Consider the following 8,472-nt stretch of genomic DNA (forward strand, 5'->3'; position numbering starts at 1 on the left):
AGGAAGACGACGGTCACGGCTCACCCTTTTATACTCCATGTTTAACAGTAGGGAGGACGTAAAAGGTAGGACTAGAATACTTCTACTCTTTTTCACAGAAGGAGAGCTACACTTGGGGCTAGTGCTCTTTACGAGGTTTCGTCTCTACCGAAAACTACCGTCGGGGCCAAGGGCCAACAAAGGCCTGCTGACACACACTGGCAGGATCTCTCCCGCTGTTCCGCCAGGGTCAAGTCACCCAAGTCATCGTATCGCCCAAGAGCGTGATGGGTCTCCGCACGGTTACCTTGATGTCAGCACTAAAGTTGTTGATTTTTTGCCAGCCCGAGTTTTCCAAATGAAAGTTGGCCCACCGAAGCAGAAGCTCCTCTGGGGACAATTTCATAAGCTCCTCCAAAGTCTCCCCGTCTCGAAGCAAGGCGGCCAGGGCTACAAGGAAAAAACCCCCACAACCAATACGTTATCTGACAATGGTCGTTGTAGGTTCATTTGGTCTTCTGACGCTCCGTTACGTAACGGACGTGCAAAACCTGGCACGACCTAGTTCCTCAGGTTTAGCTACTGAGAGTCTAATAAAAGATAAGTCTACAAGGAGATAATTATGCAATGATAGAAAGATACTGTGTTATGAGAATACACAGCAAATATACAATATTGTAACTTGTTTTCTTTGTCATTCTTCACATTCCAAATGGCAAATAAGTGACAGGGTTGTTGTTTTTTTAATGTTTATTTTATTTTGAGAGAGAGAGAGAGAAAGAGAGAGAGAGAGAGAGAGAGAGAGAGAGANACCGGCTGTATTGCGTACGCTTATATATTCTACAACTCCATGATGTGATTTAAAACTCTTTGCCCTAAGAAGGATGATGCTTCTGCTGGGTCACGAAATATGTGGCCATCAAGGGCAGGATAGCATAGTTCTGGAGAGCTCTAAATCTGTGACAGAATATAAAAAGTATTAAAAATAATAGGAGCTGGTGCACAGTGGTGTAGACCTGAAGGTGGGGACGGCGTGGGGGTGTGTAGGCAGATTAGAAAAGAATAGAGACCAAGTTTGGAGACCTTGGGAACGTTCCTTCAACTCTCTGTGCTTTCGTGTCTTTATTGTAAAATGAATTCTAAAGTGCCAGGCAAACGTTAATTACCACTAAACAAGAAAAGTTGTAATCAGGCTGTTTTCCTGAATGACACCATAGCATTACCTTCCGTTAATTCTAGTTATCACCTAGTCACCTCAATTAAGTGAAAGCACCGCAGTCGGCATGACCAGGAACAAAATAACCAATCAACATCTTTCCAAACAGTGACTGGATTCCATTACCTTCATTCCTGCTTAATTCAATGTCGGCGAACAAACCGATCTTAATGATCTGCCAAAGGAGTCCCAGAACCAGGTGAGGTTTCCCAGCCCGCAAATCCTCTGCACCGATGTTCACAACGTGACACCCAATGGCAGAAGCAGAGTTCAGTGCCAAGTTCAAGTTTTCCTGCAAGACAGCCAATTTACACATTTGCTTCTTAGGAGTCTACTCCCTTGACTGAACATAATGCACAATGAGGAAATGGATTTCAGGCCATACAGGATCCATAGAAAACAAATTCCAGGCTTTGTGTTCAGAGCGTAGCTAAAACAAATCGCAACCTTCTTGTGATTGTCCTTTCCAGAATTCCATGGGAAGTTAACTTGGTATTTTTATTTGCTCTCTTATTTGGTCCTTTCTCACGAAAGGAAATGGTCGAGAGACTAGAGGCAGTATATCCATGTGGGGTAAGTGTACTTTTTTTTTTTTTTTAAGATTGTATGTTTAAGTAATCTCTACTCAACACAGGGCTCAAACTAACAACCCCCGAGATCATGAGTTACACGCCCTACTGACTGAGCCAGCTCAGTCTCAACTGTTGGGTTTCCCAAAATGCCTAAATGACGTTTATTCCATGCACCCGAAAAAGTTCTAGAGGTCTGAGTCTCCACATCCCAAGAGGTGCCCTCGCCTGAGGGAATTTTGTTATCTCACAGGGTCATACTCACTTGATGGTAAAGAAGAATGTTCCATTCCTTAAGCGTGCTAATTAACTAAAAGCTTAAATAATTTTATTTCTGCATGCTTGAACACAGAATGTAATGAAAAGCACATAGGACTTTGGAGTTAGACCTGGATTTGAACTTCAGTTCCAACATTAACCTCGGGCAAACTCAGAAGCCTTTGAGTTGCTCTGCTCTCCTCTGTCAAATCTGGACAATGGTCCTAAACTCAAGAGTTGTTATAAGAATTACATGGGAAGATACACAGGGCAGAACCTATAATCTACAAAATAGGTCCTCACATCGTAGTTTCCCGAAGGGGGCAGGGCAGACCACCGCGCACCTGAATGATGAAGGGTGTAAGTTTCTTCTTGTTGATGGCTCTTTCATCAATTGTATCAGGAACTGAGAGGTTGATCATTTTACTGAAACAGAAATCAAACAAGGAGTTGGTTTACTTGTAAAGAGCTGTAAATATCCCAAATATGTTAAGGCTTATCCCAACATGTCACTCCTGTAATCTGAAAAAAAATAAAAATAAATGCAACATGTGATTTTCATCATGTTGATCACACAAAAAAGCTACACCTGTGAAAAACTCAAGCTGAGAAAAAGATCAACACGTTTGGTTCAGTAGCTGGGTGTTTCAGAGTTGGGGATGGGGGCATACATTCTCATTTAGATTTTTTGTATTTTCCACAGTATTTTATACGAATAAATAACTTGGCTATTGAAAAAGCCTTACTGAATAATTAAAAAAAATGTTTTATATTTTTGAGAGAGAGAGAGACAGACAGAGTGTGAGTGGGGGATGTACAAAGAGAGAGAGGGAGACACAGAACCTGACACAGGCTCCAGACTCTGAGCTGTCAGCACAGAGCCCAATGCGGGGCTTGAACCCATGAGCTGTGAGATCATGACCTGAGCCGAAGTCGGACACTTAATTGACTGAGCCACCCAGGCACCCACTGGATAGATTTTAAAAACTGATAAAATCCCACACTGAAATTGTGTCTCTTCTAGATTATGTAATTGACAACTAAAAATGACCATTAATTCACAAGGAGATAAATTCATTCAGCGTGAGATTCTTTCGTTCACCATATTTCCCGAGTGCCTAAATGAGGAGTCAGGCACGACATTTGGTGCTAATTCAGTGGTGAGAGAAAGAAAGGTTCCACTAATTAGACTAGAATCTGGGACTTCTTTGGAAGAATCTCATTTGGTAAAATTTGGACTTAGATGCCAACACTTTAGATGTTTATAAACATTGCCCTAAACATGCTACTCTGCACAGGGAAAACCATGCTTCTCTCCGTGTACAATGTTAATATAAAATAAATAGCATCATGTGATTATTTTTCTGTACTAAAACACATGGGGGCACTATTTCTTTAGTGCCTATATGTGGACAGAAGAGGGGATCTCTTACGGTTTTTAAAAACTTTATTTATTTATTTATTTATTTATTTATGTTTGAGAGAGAGAGTGCAAGCAGGGAAGGGGCTGAGAGAGAGAGAGAAAGCATGAGAGAGGGAGAGGCAGCAAGAGAGGCAGAGAGAGAATCATAAGCAGGCTCTGCACTAACAGCTAAGTGCCTGAAGTGAGGCTCGAACCCACAAACCGTGAGATTGTGACCTGAGCCGAAATCACGAGTCGGATCCTTAACTGACTGAGCCTCCCAGGTGCCACTGAGCTGAGACTATTTTCAATTCTAATTATTTCCTGAGGTCAAGCACCCAGAAACAAATGTATCAATTGTGTGGAAGACTGTTTTGGAAATATGGATACCAAATCAGCCAACATCTTACCAAAGCACAATTCCATCACCAACAGCTTTGAACAGGTCGTCTGTATTCGGGTTCATTGGTATAACATGTCTGCAGTCGGGATCATTTTCCAAAGCTTTGTTTATCCAGTTAACAAAAGCATATTTTTCTTCCTCTAAAATCATGTTGGGTAACAAGAAATTAGTCCACACTCTAGGTTGACCCTAAAGCCTAAAATAATTTGTACAACAGTGTTGAGCATTAAAGACTCACAAACATGGGCTCATCCTCTTTGGAAACCCACACACCTGAATATAACATGGTCGTTGAGAGGTACACAATTAACAGAAAGAATCGAGCAGGGTTAACTGATCCTTCGAGAAGTTAGTTACCAAATTCTTGAAAAATTATTACTTTGATCATTGTAGAGCTCTACGATAACGAAGCCCATCATTGCACCTATTTTATAATATCTCTCACAAGCGAACAAAGCCATACAATAGTTATATGCCTTTATGGCAAGTGTCAGTCCCAAGTCCAAAGACATGCCACAAAGGGCTTCTACTATATTCTTAAGTAAGAGGCAGTGTTTTTCTAGAGCCCCTCCTTGACATGGTTGCATGCATCCGACTTAGTTCACCGCATTAACCTAACACGGGTGAAACTCTTACTATTACCTGAGTAAGAATGCTGTGTCCCTTCGCTGGAAAGCTCCGAAGTGCCTCCCAGAGCACAAATCCCTTCTTTCCTGTTGATTGCCTTGCGGAAGGTTTTGGCAATATCACTGCTTTTTACCTCTTGGAAAATCTATTAATGAAAATACAGCGTTAATTCACGATTCGTTTTAAATTCGGCTCAAGGATGAGCCCACCCCTCTTCTTCTATCCTGCGATTCCCCCGCGTTGTCCCACACAGGTGCCGAGGGTTAAAGGCCACGGAAAACCGGCCTTGAGTTTGTCAGATGCTACTGAACGTGAAGCCAGAGAGTCAAGTGCACACACTTGTGAAAAACGGTAAGTGCTGCATGCATCAATCCGCTGTAAGCCAAAAACTAGTGTGGTTCACAGGCACAGGTAAATCTGCTCATTTTCTACCAACAAGTGAGCCTTTGTTCATTCCCTGGAGAGAAAAGGCTGAGGGATCTCTCTTCTTTAACCGCAATTCTTAGTGCAAAGAAAGAGGACATTTTTAGGACTCAGCCAAAAAAAACCCCCAAAAAACAAAAAAACATACATCTTTTTTGGACACAATGGTCGGGGCTTGTTCAATCAAAATGTACAGCGTAAGAGGGGGAAAGAATGCACTCAGCTGGCAGCAAAGAGACCACTACGGAGAATGAACACACGCAAAAAGGAGCTTTTCAGTGATTGTCTTGTTTGAGCATTTATAAAATCCAGCTTCTCTTCAAAAACAAGGAGCATGGCTAACAAAATTAACGTGTACTTTCTAATTATACGAGAGCAAGTAGTAACAAAGAGAATTTCTACCCTAACTGCCTGATTGAATGAATGGACCTTCTAAAGGACGATTTGTATATTTCTATTTATTTTTAAGTGTTTCTTTGTCTTGGGAAAGCGATAGTGAACTAGTGGGGGGGAGGGGCAGAGGGCGAGAGAACCCCAAGCAGGCTCCGTGCTGCCAGCACAGAGCCCGACGTGGGGCTCGATCCCATGAACCGCGAGATCACGACCTGAGCGGAAATCCAGAGCCGGACACTCAACCGACCGAGCCACCCAGGCACCCAGGCCTATCTGTATATTTTTTAAATACTGGAACTCCCCTAAAGCCAAATTTGTTCCTGATCTACCAATGCACAGGGCGGAAGTAGCCGCCTCAGTAAAATGAGAGCAAGATGTAGCATCTTCATAAAAACTTCTTTAAAAGGTGTTTATGTGCTTACAACACAAAAGTGGACTTCACAGAAAGAAACGTGTGGCCCTAATGGAAAAGATGCTCAACAAACAGGAAGTCAAAGGCCTTTAGCATTATTACAGGTACGTGTACACACGCACACATACATACACACACGCATGCACGCACACACGCACATACACACAGAGCACATCTCAGGAGGTACAGCCTGTGTTTGAAGTTCATCGACCAGGATCACAACATCTAACAGTCTAGGTCGTGTCTGTGAGAGCTCTCTGCGCCATTAACCGCGCCCTGGTCATTAACTGTGCCCGGGTCGTGCACAAGACAGTGCCAGGCCAAAAGCAGGGAGGGCCTTTTCTGTATTTAGATTTTCCAGAAGAGCACCTTTCTGGTATGAAGTCACTAATCTACGGATCCAAATCAGAGAGTGACTTTTTTATAACTGGTGTAAAAGTTGTTAAAGATACGGTTGGTGGCCCAATCATAACACAGTCATGTTTTCCTCTTACCTTTCTAAAATCCTGATTCTCCTTGGACTTACAGACCCAGTTTTATTTAGGAAAAGAGTTAGGAAGCAGGTAAGTTCCACAAAATCAAGCTTACTCAATTTCCACAGCTCTGATTTTTTGGCTATCACTGTAATTTCTCGAGGTAGAATTCTGTTATTTCCTTAATTTTTAAATTTTTAATTAACTAATTTTTTTTTTGAGAGAGCGCACATGTGAGCAGGGGAGGGACAGAGAGGGAGGGGGAGGGGGAAAGAGCCTTTTAGCAGGCTCCGTGCCCACAAGGGGCTCAATCTCATGAGCCGTGAGATCATGACCGGAGCCGAAATCAAGAGTTGGCCGCTTAACCGACTGAGCCACCCAGGCACCCCTAATTTTTACATTTTTTAAAAGATTTTATTTTTAAGAAATCTCTACATGCATCATGGGGTTCCAACTCACAATCCTAAAGATCAAGAGTCGCATGTTCTACCGACTGAGCCAAACAGGCACCCGCTTGAGGTAGGATTTTAGAATGAGGATGCACGTGTGTCTATGTCTGTGTATGGGTGTAAGCACCCACACGCTGGCCACTGTAAATACTGGTACTCAGCCACCAGAATTACTTGTCCTCCTTTCTGGCCATTATACTGAGTCCCGTAAAGTACCAGTAGCACAGAGCTGACTACTCCTGCACTCTGGGTAATTTCTGAATTATTGAAATTATTTGTATGTACAATCTAATTTTTTAAGTCCAACTTTAATTTCATTTACCTCAATTTCCGAGCCAAGATCACATAACAGAATGGTGACCGGCCCATGTAGCCATGGTGATGCTTTTGTCCTCAGAGTTCCCCCTTTGATAACAATATATTGCTCAGTAAAAATTTTTTTACAATATTTGGGGCACCTGGGTGGCTCAGTCAGTTAAACGTCCAACTTCAGCTCAGGTCATGATCTCACGGTTCGTGGGTTTGAGCCCCACGTGGGGCTGTGTGCTGACAGCTGGGAGCCTGGAGCCTGCTTCGGATTCTGTGTCTCCCTCTTTCTCTGTCCCTCCCACACTCACTCACTCTCTCTCTCTCAAAAATAAATAAATATTAAGAAAATTTAAAAAAACAATATTCACTATTCTACCTCATTCTGAACTCTACTTCATTTAGTAAAAACACTATATAGTAAATTAAAATCTGAAATGTGTGCTTTTCCTCATGACTGATATACCATAAATCACTGACATGACAAGAAAACACCCAAATCCAAAATGTTACTGCCTCAGAAATGAGCTTTGAAGAGTTTTTTTTTTTAATTTGTTGTGACTATTTTTGCCTCAAGGATCATCTGCTTCTAAAAGTTAGGTTGAGGGGTGCCTGGGTGGCTCAGTCATTTGAGCGTCCAACTCTTGATTTCGGCTCAGGTTGTGGGATCTCAGGGTTGTGGGATCGAGCTCCATGCTGAGCATGGAGCCTGTGTAAGATTTTCTCTCTCTCTCTCTCTCCCCCTCTGCCCCACTCTCCCACTCACACTCTCTCTAAAATTAAAAAAAAAATTTAAATAAAAATGANCCATAGCGCTCGTTAAGCTCATGCTTGGGAATGAAAGCGAAGTTGCAATTAAAGTAGTTAATTTTTAATTGCCTTACAAAGGTTATATGACCTTCATCTTCTAAATATTTGTAAATAGATTATTCTAGCTAAGCTCAAATGTTCAGGTTCATGGTATTTTCCTCTGTGCCTTAGAGGGAAAAAAAAATTGTAAAGGGATAACTGAAGCTTTATGGATCTTAAATTGATTCACTGCAGGAGAATTCACATTTTATTTCCTACTTTAGTGAAGAAATTGCTCCAGTGATAACGCTATTTGAGTGGAAGCTCTGGCTTAACAAGAATCTCTGAAATCAGAGATAACACAAGGCCGACTACTGTGCTGAAGTCTTCTCAATGAATCTTTTCAAAGCTGCCCGTTGTGATACTAATGAGCTCACTGTTTTGTGCTGTTTTCCCTGGCTGAGGAGGGGCTGCCACAAGCTCTGGGTATATGCTCCTCGCTTGGCTTCTATCCATCTTTGCCGGGTCTCTTACAGAGCATATGCATGTGTCTTATTCCTTTTTAAAGTTTTGTCCCCTTTCGAGCTCAGTGCAGGACTAGTGAGTGGCCAGACGAAAGCAATCCAGAGACATAATGACTTAAGCGGAAGGAAAGATTTCAGAAAGAATTGCAAAAGATTGACTGGCTTCCAGGGTTTGAGGCTTGCTTCCAAAGTAATACATTTGAATTTTTCCTTTTTTTCGGGGGGGGGGGGGATTTTTTTAAAACCTGA

General features: G+C 42.2%; 1 protein-coding gene across 1 annotated transcript in view; it reads right to left on the minus strand.

Moving 5' to 3' along the window:
- Window positions 1-8,472, minus strand: part of PLS3 (plastin 3) — a 43,932-nt gene that overhangs the window by 15,750 nt on the left and 19,710 nt on the right. The window contains exons 4-8 of the mRNA XM_077775163.1: window positions 4,470-4,599; window positions 3,835-3,967; window positions 2,367-2,448; window positions 1,322-1,487; window positions 287-429 (exon numbers count right to left, since the gene is read on the minus strand). Coding sequence (XP_077631289.1) covers window positions 287-429; window positions 1,322-1,487; window positions 2,367-2,448; window positions 3,835-3,967; window positions 4,470-4,599 — 654 coding nt within the window. The remainder of the gene's footprint in view (window positions 1-286; window positions 430-1,321; window positions 1,488-2,366; window positions 2,449-3,834; window positions 3,968-4,469; window positions 4,600-8,472) is intronic.

Source organism: Crocuta crocuta, unplaced genomic scaffold (genome assembly GCF_008692635.1).
Source record: "Crocuta crocuta isolate KB4526 unplaced genomic scaffold, BGI_CrCroc_1.0 scaffold531, whole genome shotgun sequence".
Classification (NCBI taxonomy): Eukaryota; Metazoa; Chordata; class Mammalia; order Carnivora; family Hyaenidae; genus Crocuta; species Crocuta crocuta.